The sequence below is a fragment of the Pinus tabuliformis genome, chromosome 7 (genome assembly GCF_031772625.1).
Source record: "Pinus tabuliformis cultivar Carrire ecotype Pingquan chromosome 7, CPIR1, whole genome shotgun sequence".
NCBI classification, from domain to species: domain Eukaryota; kingdom Viridiplantae; phylum Streptophyta; class Pinopsida; order Pinales; family Pinaceae; genus Pinus; species Pinus tabuliformis.
Window position 1 is genome coordinate 1,378,219,812 of NC_142293.1, and position 12,915 is coordinate 1,378,232,726.

At 40.5% G+C, this 12,915-nt stretch overlaps 1 protein-coding gene across 1 annotated transcript in view; it reads right to left on the reverse strand.

Moving 5' to 3' along the window:
• Positions 1–444: 444 nt before the first annotated feature.
• The window catches only part of LOC149252760 (uncharacterized), a 261,286-nt gene continuing 248,815 nt past the window's right edge, over positions 445–12,915 (reverse strand). The window contains exons 11-12 of the mRNA XM_089459804.1: positions 1,914–2,004; positions 445–1,745 (exon numbers count right to left, since the gene is read on the reverse strand). Coding sequence (XP_089315930.1) covers positions 1,674–1,745; positions 1,914–2,004 — 163 coding nt within the window. The 3' untranslated portion in view covers positions 445–1,673. The remainder of the gene's footprint in view (positions 1,746–1,913; positions 2,005–12,915) is intronic.

Here is a 12,915-nt window from a genome sequence, read left to right on the forward strand (position 1 = left end):
AGGCAAGAGCACATCCGATGCTACATAAATCAACAAAAACTAGACAATCTGCTAAATTCCCATAACAACAAAAGACAATAAATTCTGATAATCACTTGTAGTTAGTAAGCTACAGACTAGATTATATCAACATAAATATATTCTCATAATTTTTCAAAATTATATTTTTTTCTCCCTTTAAACATATGGTGCAAGGATAGATTCAGAAATTTATAAAACTAACCGTTCTATTTTTTCATGAGATATTTACTACAAAATTATATGAACATAATTGTTTTGCTTATTAAATTACTAAAATTCCAAGCTGTAGTGCGAAGTACACCCAGTAAAACCCCCATGACGTGACCACAAAAACTAGACAATCTGATATATTCTGATAATAACAAAAATGATAAAATAGGACAATCAATTGTAGTTGCAGACTAGATTGTATCAACATAAACATGGTGCAACAAAATTCTCATAGTTTTTAAAGAGTAGATTTTTTTCCCTCTGAATATATGGTGCAGGGATTTATCCACAATTTTACACAACTAGAAGTTTTCGTTTTTCATGAAATAACCATTGCAAAATATATATGAACATGAATTCTTTCAGTTATTTCCTTAGTATTCCAAAGTTGTAGTGCACAGTACACCCAGTAGACCCCATGCATGCCTACAAAAACTAGACATTTTGCCATATTACTATAACAAAAGATGTTAAATTCTTAGGATCAATTGTAGTTGTAGACTAGATTATATCAACATAAAAATTAAGTACAGGAATTGCAATAGCTCCAGTATCCGTTCATGTAAATATGTGAGACTGGTCCTGAAGGATTACTGTTACCTCAAAGCATGCTTGCATGTACTTGAGACTGCAAGATTCAGGAACTGTGAGGATTCCAAGTAACAATTAGCACTTATACATGACCGAACTGTGAAAATGAACACCTTCACTTATACATGACCGAACTGTGGGAATGAACACCTTCCATCACCTCATAAGATTCAAGAATTACACTGTACAATGGGCCTCCAAGCCTGCATAGTTTCTAGAAGTTTTAAAGCTTCAAGTTGCCATTCTAGTCCATCAAGTCGTTACAAGCTCTTGCTGATAGAAACAATTCTAGTTCACTTGTAACTACATTATATTGCTTCATACAAATTATATTTTACAGTTCATAATAGGTTATATTGCTTCATACAAATTATATTTTACAGTTCATGATAGGTTCTAGGAAAAATTTCGTTCTCCAACTACCTGCACAAGATGTAATGCTTGTACTATGAGAAAAGCTTCAACAACTTTCCATCCATATGCTGTCTCCATTAGTTTCCTGAATAAAATTAATTCCCCAACCCTGAAAATCTTGTATTGCCAATTATTGGCAAATATGGGATATAGCATTGGAGAAAAGTAAGTTCTTATGCACTGTTAGTAAACAGCAAGCCAGAAACATCGTTGTGGTGACAACGAAAGTTTTTGCATAACACTAACAAAATTGGCTGATGACCTGTAAAAAAACGAGTCTAACTGGCAAAAATCTCTACATTTTGATTTATCACTTTCAAGAATTGTTTGTAATAGGGTTTGCACCATTGTTTCTTTACAATAATGAAGCGTCTACATCCGAGGGCCAAAAAAATTTCTCTTGACAACAGTAGCCCTTCCCCATCTGAATGAAATGATTAGATCTTTACAACGTGAACACCAAGTTGATGCTTGGAAGTTGTCCACCCATATGTGCGTGTGAGACGAATCTGACACAAAAGGTAAAGTAATACGGTTCAGCTAGACATGGAATTATCCTTCCCAGCAAAATTTTTCATCCAAAACAATGATATACGTAAGAATGATACATATCACCTATGTATCACAATAAGAATGAAAACCAGACAAGGTAAGAAGCTCAAAATGAAAAATGTCACCTGGGCAAAAGCATAGATTGCCCGGACAACTCTAGCATAATCTGTACCAGTTGCTCTGATCACAATATCTGCCAGAAATGTTCCCCATAACCTGCATAGAAATAATGATGTCAATCTTAAATGGAAAAATAGTAGGTTTGAAAAAATAGTAACGATGTGTCTGATATACATCTAAATTTCAGGTGGTAATGTACAGTCTCTAGTCTAGCTAATGATTTATTATCTTTAACTCATTGATGATCAGCCCACACAAGGGAACTCTCCTCTAATCCATTCATTGTCATAATAAACTCACTATGCAAGATCAGTTATATCAAAAATAATAGAGAGTTATCTCAATAAACAATCCATTTCCACAAAAAAATGAGCAAGCCAAAAAGGCACCTACTTTTGCACTACTCTAATTTAGAATTTACTCTACTTTAAATTATTTTTTTGCTAAGTTGCCAGGAAATGCTGGTTTGGGTACGGGTATCGGTATGGGGACTGTTGGAAAATGTAACTAGTTCTGGTCTTCATAATTGTCATTGTACTTATGTCATTATGTATAACTTATGTTACAAGAAAAAAAAGTAAGAATAATATTTTCAAGCATGGGTTTCATGCTTCTTTTGATTGGTCATCTAGGTAAAGCATGTTCTTCATGCTTTTAGGGTTTGTCATGTCATAAAGAATAATCGTCATGAGTCAAAAGAGTCATTATAAACTGTATAAGACCCTATTGGGCAAGTTGTAACATGTAAAAGAATTTATTTTGAGTCTAGAAAGTCAAAATAAGGAAGGATTCCTTGGAAGGGCTAACTTGGTGCTTGGAGGAGGTCTTGGTCTAGAGTTTTGGGTTTTGGAAGTCTCATTAGAATTGATTCTATAAGAAGAGAATTTCTTTTGGGTTTTCCCCTTGGAGGGGTTTTGACCTAACTCAGAGCCTATATTTGTGTCCATTGTCTTTATGGTTTATGCTCTTGATAATTGCTTGATGAAAAGAATCTAACAAAGAATAATAAGAAGATAACGTAAGTTCACAATCTTTTATCAAGGATAAGGAGAATTGTTTGATTAGCTGCCCTACTAGTAGATTCTCCAACATGGTTTCAGAGCTAAGGTGAAGAAGAGAAGGCAGCTTGAAGATCATCTTGTTGACATAAGAAGGGATTGCTTGTCAAGGGGAATCATTTGCAAAAGGACACAAGGAAAGAAGAAGAAGACCTATTGACCTAGAAGGAAGATTACTACATCAAGCTTTCATTGAAGGCCTCATCATCTTAAGAAGGATCAAGCTCTCATTGAAGGAAGGAAGGATAAGCTCTTGTTGAAGGCTCTCTAGTGCACTCCATCATCTTGAAGGAAAGGAAGCATCAAAGAATCCTTGGATCATCATCCACTCTTTGAAGTTGTTTGAAGACACTACTGTTAAAGGCATTCTAGAAGTCATCATTCTAGGGAATTTTTGAAATCTCTTTGAACATCTTGAAAGCATCAAGATAGTTGGAGACATCACCAAGGACACTTGTTTCACAAGTGTTAGTTTTTGTAGCATCAGATGGTGTTCTAGTCTCGATATTTTGTGGAGAGGCTAAAACATAGGAGTTCTACAGAAACCAAAAATCATTTCTGGAAATTTCATCTAGAGATGGCTTAATTAAATTGATTGACCATAATTAAAAATTTCCTAAGTCTAACTTAGGAAAAATGGTTAATTAATAGAATTAATTGAGAAAGGTGAGAATTCTCTAGAAACTCACACAGACCGACTTGCAGATGATCTCAACCATCGATTAAGTCTTAATCTTAGACGTTGGAGTCCCAACTGGAAATTATAATTAGAGGTCGATGGGTATATGGAGAATACACTAGTGCAGATACTCAGTGATCCAGACAGTTTGATTTTGCAGTAGCAAGTGATTCAGTAGCAAGGTTGAGCTAGTGATCAAGTAGCAAGTGGCAAAGGGGCAACACAGTGGATTTCCTAAGGAGTTTCCAGTCCGAAGGAGTCAGAAGAAGAGGCTGAAATTATTCTCCAGGAGGCAGCGCAGGAGCGACGCAGAGCCTCAAGATAGGCAATTCGATACCGATGAAAGGAAGGTCATTTCAGTTTCCAGAGGCTAGGAGGATTTCCTAGAGTGTTGGAGAGACATTTTCCCAGTTAGCAACAGGGAGGACGGGTTGATTAGAATTAGTTCTAGGCTAAGCATGTGAAGGTTTGTGTAGAGGGTTTGGACAACATGCTTTTCAAAGATCAAACTGAGCTGGAATTGCTTGGAGTGAGGGTAAAATTCTCTCAAATATTTTTGCCAGTATTTCTCTCAGATAGAATCACCAGTTTGGTGACATTTTATCGTACTCAGAACTTTTGTTGCTACATAATAATAAAAACCCTCACTGCTACACCGATTTTTTCACATTGGGTTTTTCCGAGGACTTTTGTCCACAAATAAGTGTCAATTTTTATGTGCGTAGAATTTCTCAGTTCCTATTTTCGCTTCCGTAGTATTTTATTTTGTGAAGAAACTGCAATGTCATTAAGTCGACATTAATCCGAAAATTAACAAACTAAATAATCAGTTAGGAGAATTAATTCCAGTTACAACATTTCAATGAATTTTCACATGGTATCAGAGCATATTTGACGCACAAGAGGCTCAAAGGCGGAAGAGAGAAAATTTCACTATTCAGAGGGAGCAGTAGGCCAAAATTTTCAGAGGTTGCGCAGTGCCTATCCAGGCAATGCGAATTGTTGGATAGGGGTTTGTTTTTCAGTTGCACGGTGGCAGAAAATTTCATTTGTCCAAAATTGCGATTCCAACAGGTAGAGAGAGTAGCAGCAGCTCAGTATTTTTGCAGAGTGGATTTCTTGTTTGGGCGCAAAAGGGTTTTGCAGCAGTTTTCTAGAGCATAATCAATGTCGAGTGGAAGAGAAAGTGCACACATAGAAGGAGATTTCTCTCAGAGGGTTTCTAGTTCAGAAATCCAATATTTCCAGTTGTAGCAGGCAGTAGCAGTAGGCAGATTTTCTCACTCCAAAAGGGAGTGCAAATAGTAGAGCTATTAACCGAGTAGGTGAAAGAGGGAAATTTCCATTACAAGTCGATTTTTTGCAGAGATGGCCACAATTGGGCTTAGAAATCAGGACAAGTTCGAGGGAGCTTCCAACTACATCATCTAGAAGGAAAGGATGTCCTTCTTATTAGAGGAGCATGGCCTGAAAGTCTATGCAGAAAACATTGTGGCAGAACCTACCGATGCAGATCAACTGAAAGAATTCAAGCAAAAAATGGCCAAGGCGAAGCAGATGATTTTGGATGGAGTTTGACATCATATAGTCTCACATATAGCGACCAAGAATAAGACCAAAGAGATGTGGGATGCTCTCTTAGGGCTATATCAGAAATCTTCCGAGCAACAGAAGATGTTCTTGAAAGAGAAGATGAGGAACGCTAGGATGCAGAAGGGTGAAGACATTGACCCCTTTCTCACCAAAATTCAGGATATCCAGGATGAACTTGCAGCTGTAGGGGAAGCACATCAAGGTACAAAGCTTGTGCATTTGGCCTTGAACAGTGTCTCTGAGGAATGGGAAATCTTCATCCAAGGCATTTTGGGACGAGATACATCACCAAGGTGGGATAGGATGTGGTCAGACCTACAAGAGGAAGAAATGAAGTGAACTCTAATGAAGGTCTCCATCGGCGGCAACAGCAGCAAGGGATTGAAAGGTGTGAAGGAGGAAGACAATGTGGCCCTTGCATCAAAGGGGAAAGAAAAAGGTCTCAGTCAAGGACAAGGCTCGCAGGGAGAGAAGAAGAAGAAAAAGGATCTATCTAAAGTCAAGTGCTTCACATGAGGCGAGTTTGGCCACTACAATAGTTAGTGTCCTCAAAGGAAGAAGGACAAGTAGGATCAGGCGGCAACATCCACAGAGATAGACAAGTTGTCCTCCAAGTTGGAGAAAGATTTTGCCATATTTGCAGTTATACCTCCAGGAGTGAGGTGAGGTGATATGGAGCTTTAGTCCCAAAGTTGCGTGGAGATTTGGGCAAGGTCCAGTGAGGCGAGCATCAGGTGGTGTTTGCATCAGATGGTGTTTCCTCATAGATCATTATCCGTGCTATAGGGGCCCACAAATTCAGTGGCAAGAGGATCAGTGTCAGTTGGTGCAGTCAAATTCCAGAGTGACAGTTGTAGACTAGTGGCAGTCAGATGCTGAGGCACACAGAGCAGTGATGATAGCATTGCAAGAGGCACAATGCATAATCATCAACAGTGTAGATTCCCCAAGGGACAGAGTAGAGGCTAGTAGCAATTGAAGACTTAGGATACAGTGGCAACACAAAGACACTTGATTCAGTATTTTGGATGCTTCTCACTTGCGGTAGTTGCAGTAGCAGTAGCAATAGTGAGAGGGGTGTTAGTTGGGTTGCAATGTAGATGAAAAGTTGGCAGCAGTATAGGATGTACAGTGCAGTGTCAACAGCAGCACAAATGTAGCGGTTTGGTTCAGCTATAGCCAATGGCAGATGAATCATAGTTAACGCAATGGTTGGTGGACAGTGGTAGACAACTACAGTTATCAAACATCAACAATGTGGTTGGAGGATGTTACAGAGACAGAGTATGGAGAGAACACCTTCCTTGCTAAAAGGGAGTGTTAGTTTTTGTAGCATCAGATTATGTTTTAGTCTTGATATTTTGTGGAGAGGCTAAAACATGGGAGTTCTCCAAAACCTAGAAATCGTTTCTGGAAATTCCACCTAGAGATGGCTTGATTAAATTAATTGACCATAATTAAAAATTTCCTAATTCTAACTTAGGAAAAATGGTTAATTAATAGTAAATAATTGAGAAAGGTGAGAATTTTATAGAAACTCACACAAATTGACTTGGAGATGATCTCAACAATCGATTAAGTTTTAATCTTGGTCATTGGAGTCCCAACTGGAGATTATAAGAAGATGTCGATGGGTATATGGAGAATACACCAGTGCAAATACTTAGTGATCCAAGCAGTTCGATTTTGCAGTAGCAAGTGATTCAACAACGCGATTGAGACAATGATTGAGTAGCAAGTGGCAGAGGGGAACATAGTAGATTTCTGAAGGAGTTTCTACTTCTGGAGGAGTCATAAGACGAGGCCGAAATTATTCTCCAGGGGGCTGCGCAGAGCCTCAAGATAGGTAGTTCGATTTGGATGGAGGGAAGGTCGTTTCAGTTTCCAGTGTTAGTTTTTGTAGCATCGGAAGTGTTCTAGCCACATAATTTGGTGGAGAGGCTAGAATGCATGAGATCTCCAAAACCCATAAATGATTTCTGAAAATTCTACTTGGAAGTGTCTCAATTGGAGTATTAGTCGTTTTTTAAAATATTTCCTAAGTCTAAACTTAGGTAATATGGTTAATTAATCAGTATTAATTGAGATAAGGTTAGAATCATCTAGAAACTCACATGGATCGATTCAGAAGTGATCTAAGCCATTGATTAAGATTTAATCTTGGTTGTTGGAGTCCTCACAGGAAGATATAAGAAGGTATTGATGTGGTGATAAAGAACACACTAGTGCAGACACTCGATTGCCCAGGCAGTTCGATTTTCTCAGTGGCAGAGATTCAGCAAAGAAGATAGAGCCAGAGGGTGAGTAGCAGGTGGTAGAGAAGAGTAATAGCTTTCCAAGAGGAAGTATTCCAGTCCCCGGAGAGGCAATGAGAGGAAGGCCGAAATCCACAGAGATTTTGCATAAGCACTGCGCAGAGGGTGATGCAGAAGGGTTAGCGCGTGGCTAGGGAGGCAATTTTGGTGGCAAAAGTAGTCGTGGGGTGAGAGAAAATTCTCACAATAATTTTGCCAGTATTTGCCTTAGATTAGATTGCCAGTGGAGCATCTAAATTATTGTACTCAAAATTGTTGTTGAAGAATAATAATAAAACCCTCATCTACTGCACCAGTTTTCCCACATTGGGTTTTTCGGGGACAATTGTCCAAAAAATAACTGTGTCAAAATTCTTATGTGTGTTAGAATTTCTCAGTGTCCAGTGTTTTATTTTCCGCAGCCTTTTTATGGTGAAAATTGTAGTTGTGATTTTATTCATAGTTTGTCGTAGCAAATAAGCTGCATAATTTAATTTATAGTTGGGAGAATAATTTCTAGATGCTGCAATAGATGAAATTTTCACATGGTATCAAAGCGTCACTGATTAGCCGGAGAGCTCAGAAGCAAAAGAAGGAATTGTGTTGTTCAGTAAGATCAATAGGTCGAAATTCCCAGGGGCAACGCAGTCCATTGCCAGGCAGGCTAAGTTGCTTGAGGAAGTTCGATTTTTCCAAGTAGAGAGAAAAATTCGACTTTCCAGATTGAGTGATTCTAGCAAGCATAGGGAGCAGCTTCGATTTTTCATTGGGAAGATTTTTGGCTGAACGTAGAGAGTTTTGCAGCAATTCGCTAGAGAAAAACCAGCATTGGGTGGAAGAGGAATAACACACAGTATGGCCATGGATCGATTTGATATTCAAGGAACTTCAGAGTTGTCTTCCAGATTGGAGGATGAATTTTCTTGCTTATAAGGCTCAGCTTCACAAGGTGTTTGGTATACAGACAATGGAGCGTTAGCTCATATGACAGGGGTTAGAGTATATTTCTCTAGCTACAACGAGGAGTAGATGGACTTCTAGATTACGATGGGAAACAAAACTAAGTGTACTTCAATAGGGACAAGTACCATCGATTTTCAGAGGGAGTCAGAAGCAAGCACTAGTGCAACAAATGTACTGCATGTGCCAGGATCGGGTATGAACCTGATTTCAACATCCCAGTTACAGGACAGGGGATATGATATCCACTTAGTAGGGAAGAGTGTTTTTATTAAACCCTCAAGTTGGAAGAAGGTAAGACATATTGGAGTTCAAAGCAACAAATTGTACATGTTCTAGCTCGACTCTCCAATGACACTGATAGGCGGTGACAATAGCAGTGGGAAGGATTTGAATGAGTTGTGGCATAGGAGAACAGGGCACCTACACCATGGAGCACTCAAGATGCTCAAGGAAACTGTAATAGGGGTTCCAGAACTTTGCATGGAACACGATGATGTGTGCAGAGGATGCAGATTTGGGAAGTATGCTAAGGCAGCATTCCCAAGAAGGGACAGCAGAGCAGATGGCATGTAAGGACTTATACATTCAGATATTTGTGGTCTGATGTCCACTAGAGCTCTCAGTGGTGCCGAATACTTCGTCATCTTTATTGATGACCATTCCAAGAAAACATGGATCTACTTCTTGAAGACCAAAGATGAGGTCTTCGATCGTTTTAAAGAGTTTAAGGCTCTCGTACATAATGTGACAGGGAAGAAGATCAAGGTGGTTCGCTCAGATAATGGAGGAGAATATATTGATAAGGACTTCACATATTTTTGTGTGAAGGAGGCATCAGAAGAAAATGGTCAGCACAATGGGGTAGCGACGCAGAAAAACAGAACCATAGTTGGGACTGCAAAGGCTATGTTATATGACCAGGATTTGCCCAGGTTTCTATGGGCAAAAACATGTAACACGACAATGTATATTCAGAACAAGACTCCTCATAGAGCATTGGAAAAGAAAACGCCAAAAGGGGTCTTCACAGGGAAGAAGCCAGAAGCTAGTCACTTCAGGATCTTTGGTAGCGTTTCTTATTGCCACGTGCCAAATGAAAAGTATACCAAATTGTATCAGACTACAGAGAAGGGTTTCTCACTGGGTATAGTGAAACCTCAAAGGCATGCAATATCTACATTCCTGGCAGTAGGAAGATTGTGGTGAGACGAAACGTGAAGTTCATGGAGAACCGAGCTTTCAGGGGATCTCGTGAGATGCCTATAGGTGATCAGAATCAGTCAGCAAAAGCTCCTTTGGTTCAGGAACAGGGGTAGCTAGTGGGACCGACAGGGGGACAGTCACAAGGATTGAGTATAATGACTAGTACTAGTATTTTCCTCAGGTGCAGTAGATCAAGGAAGTTCTCAACGAACGAAGTAGCAAAGGTAGGATGAAGAGGAGTTGGTTGAACCTCCCACCACTAGTGGTCAAGCCAACAAAGAGGTTCATCAGACATTGAGAGATGCACAGGAGTTTATTGGAACTCCTATGACAAACAAAAAGCAGCGTAGACAACCTGATAGGTACCAAGCATTAGTGGCTCAGGTTGCAAAACCTTCCAACTTTCAGGAGGCCGCACAACATTAGGTGCGGGTAGACGAATGATATTTGGCAGATGGTGCCAAGGCCTGAAGACAAGTCAGTTGTAGGTTCTAGATGGATCTACAAGATCAAGTATGTTGCAGACGACAATGTGGAAAAGTACAAGGCTAAAATCGTGGCATAGGGGTATGCATAGAAAGAAGCGATAGATTGTGAGGAGACCTTCGCCCCAGTTGCCAGATACACCTCTATCGGTCAGTTATATCCCTAACATCTCAGATGGGATGGCAGATTCACCAAATGGACATCAAGACAACTTTATTGAATGGGGTGATAGAGGAAGAGGTGTACATAGAACAACCGAAGGGCTTCGAAACTCATGAGAAGCGCACTCGTGTGTGCAGACTGAAGAAATCTCTATAGGAACTCAAGCAAGTTCTAGATGGATCTACAAGATCAAGTATGTTGCAGACAACAATGTGGAAAAGTACAAGGCTAAAATCGTGGCATAGGGGTATGCATAGAAAGATGCGATAGATTATGAGGAGACCTTCGCCCCAGTTGCCAGATACACCTCTATCGGTCAGTTATATCCCTAACAGCTCAGATGGAATGGCAAATTCACCAAATGGACATCAAGACAACTTTATTGAATGGGGTGATAGAGGAAGAGGTGTACATAGAACAACTGAAGGGCTTCGAAACTCATGAGAAGCGCACTCATGTGTGCAGGCTGAAGAAATCTCTATAGGAACTCAAGCAGGCTCCCAGGGCATGGTATGGTCGGATTGACAGCGATTCGCAATAGATGGGATTTGTCAAGAGTGACACAAATCCCAACCTTTACTATTTGATGGTAGACGGTGAGCCACTCATCCTAGTTTTGTATGTGGATGATCTGTTCCTGACAGGATCATCAGGGCTCATAAAGGACTGCAAGAGGAACCTGGAAACAAAGTTTGATATGAAGGATTTGGGGTTGATGGATTATTTCCTAGAATTGGAAGTGTGGCAGAAGGATGGGGAGATCTTCCTTGGGCAAGGAAGATATGCTACAAACATTCTGCGAAGGTTCAAAATGCAGGATTGTAGTGTTGATTTGGGGTAGCATCGGATGTGCTCTAGCCATGGAAATTGGTGGAGAGGCTAAAGCACAAAAGATCTCCAAGACCCAGAAATGATTTGGACATATTTTACCCGATTTGGGAGATATTAAATAATTCATATTTTTAATGGAGTTCCCAAGTCTAAACTTAGGAAAAATAAAATATTAATGGGTATTAATATAAAACTGGGTGAGAAGGTTCTAAAAGTCATGGATCAAGCCAAATCTAATCTTAGCCGTTGATTAGAGATTTAATCTCGGTCGTTGAAGGACCAACAGGAAAAGTATAAGAGGAGGCTTGAGAGTCAGTTGGAGAACACACCAGAGTGATCAGTCATTCATTTTGCTAGAGCGGGGTTGCTAAACAAAAGTGAATCAATGATCAACAGCGAGGGGCAATGAGTACTAGACAGAGAGGTAGAGAAAGTACTAAGAGACCAGTGCAGAAGCTGGGAGAGCGAGAGCAATAGCCAGTTTAGGCCACGCAGACCCTAGCAAAGACAGTGCAGAGGCCAGAGGGACTACGTCATCCACGCAGAAGCTGTTGGAGTGACGGCGAGGGTCTCAGAGGCTGCACAGTGCCTCAGAGGGCTGACGCAGAGCATCCTGGGGCTGACACAGATTAGCAGGAGGCTGACGTAAAGGCCAGAAGGGCCAGCGCTAAGCTTCAGTTATGTCAGAGAGGGTTTCGTGGGACAAGTTTTCTGAATACCTGTTTTCGAATATAGAACTATTGTTGCCGTGTATTTTTCTTTGTCGAGTGAGCCGGTTAGGCACCTAGTTGTACTCAAGGAAATACTGCATTATAATAAACTCTCAGAATAGTTGCACCGATTTTCCCGCATTGGGTTTTTCCGGGGACATTTATCCAAAAATAACGGTGTCACTTGTGTGCTTGTTTCTTTCAGTTGATGATTTGTAGATGTTGTGACTGTATTGTGTTTATTTTGGTATTTAAATGTTTTAAATAACTTGTTCAGAATTTACAAGTAGAAGAAATAAACCAGCAAAATACAGATTAATTTTCTAACGGATAGACTTAGAAAATTCAACATGGTATCAAAGGGTGGTTGCAGATCACAGGAGAACTGAAGGCATCAGCTGAGCAAAGCATTTACAGTAGAATCAACTATCCTGAGTGATAGTAGCTGATCCTTGCAGAAGCAACAGAGGAAGGATTGACGCAGAGGGACTGCGTCATCAGTCCGGGCCAAAGACAGGCCAGTGCAGAGGCTGAGGAGGACAGAGAGAGGCTCACGCAGAGCCACGCAGAGACCTGGAGGGTTGACGCAGTGGCTGAGGGAGCTAGTTTTGCTGTAGCCGGGATTGCGCAGAGCCTAGAGGCTCAGTCCTTCAGTTGCTGGGGTGAAGGAAGTCGTGGGAAATTTGCGGGAGCGAAACTCATGGGGTACTGTGGTCAGAACAGTACCTAACAGGGCAAGACCAAGGTAGATGAAGTTGTTGCCGAGGCAGATTTCTAGCCAAGGAATCCGGATCAATGTTGCAGTTGCACAGACGATTGGAGAGGGGAAACTTAACAATTGGCAGAAGGATTTCTAGGAGGGAAATCGGGACTCAGAGGGAGTCCAGAAGAGAACTTCCAAACAGCAAGTAGAGAGACTCGGAGGAGTCGAACCGAGAACTTCTAGACAGGAAGTAGAGAGACTCAGCAGGAGTCGAAGCGAGAACTTGCAGGCGAGAAGTAGAGAGACTCGGAGGAGTCAACAAAGA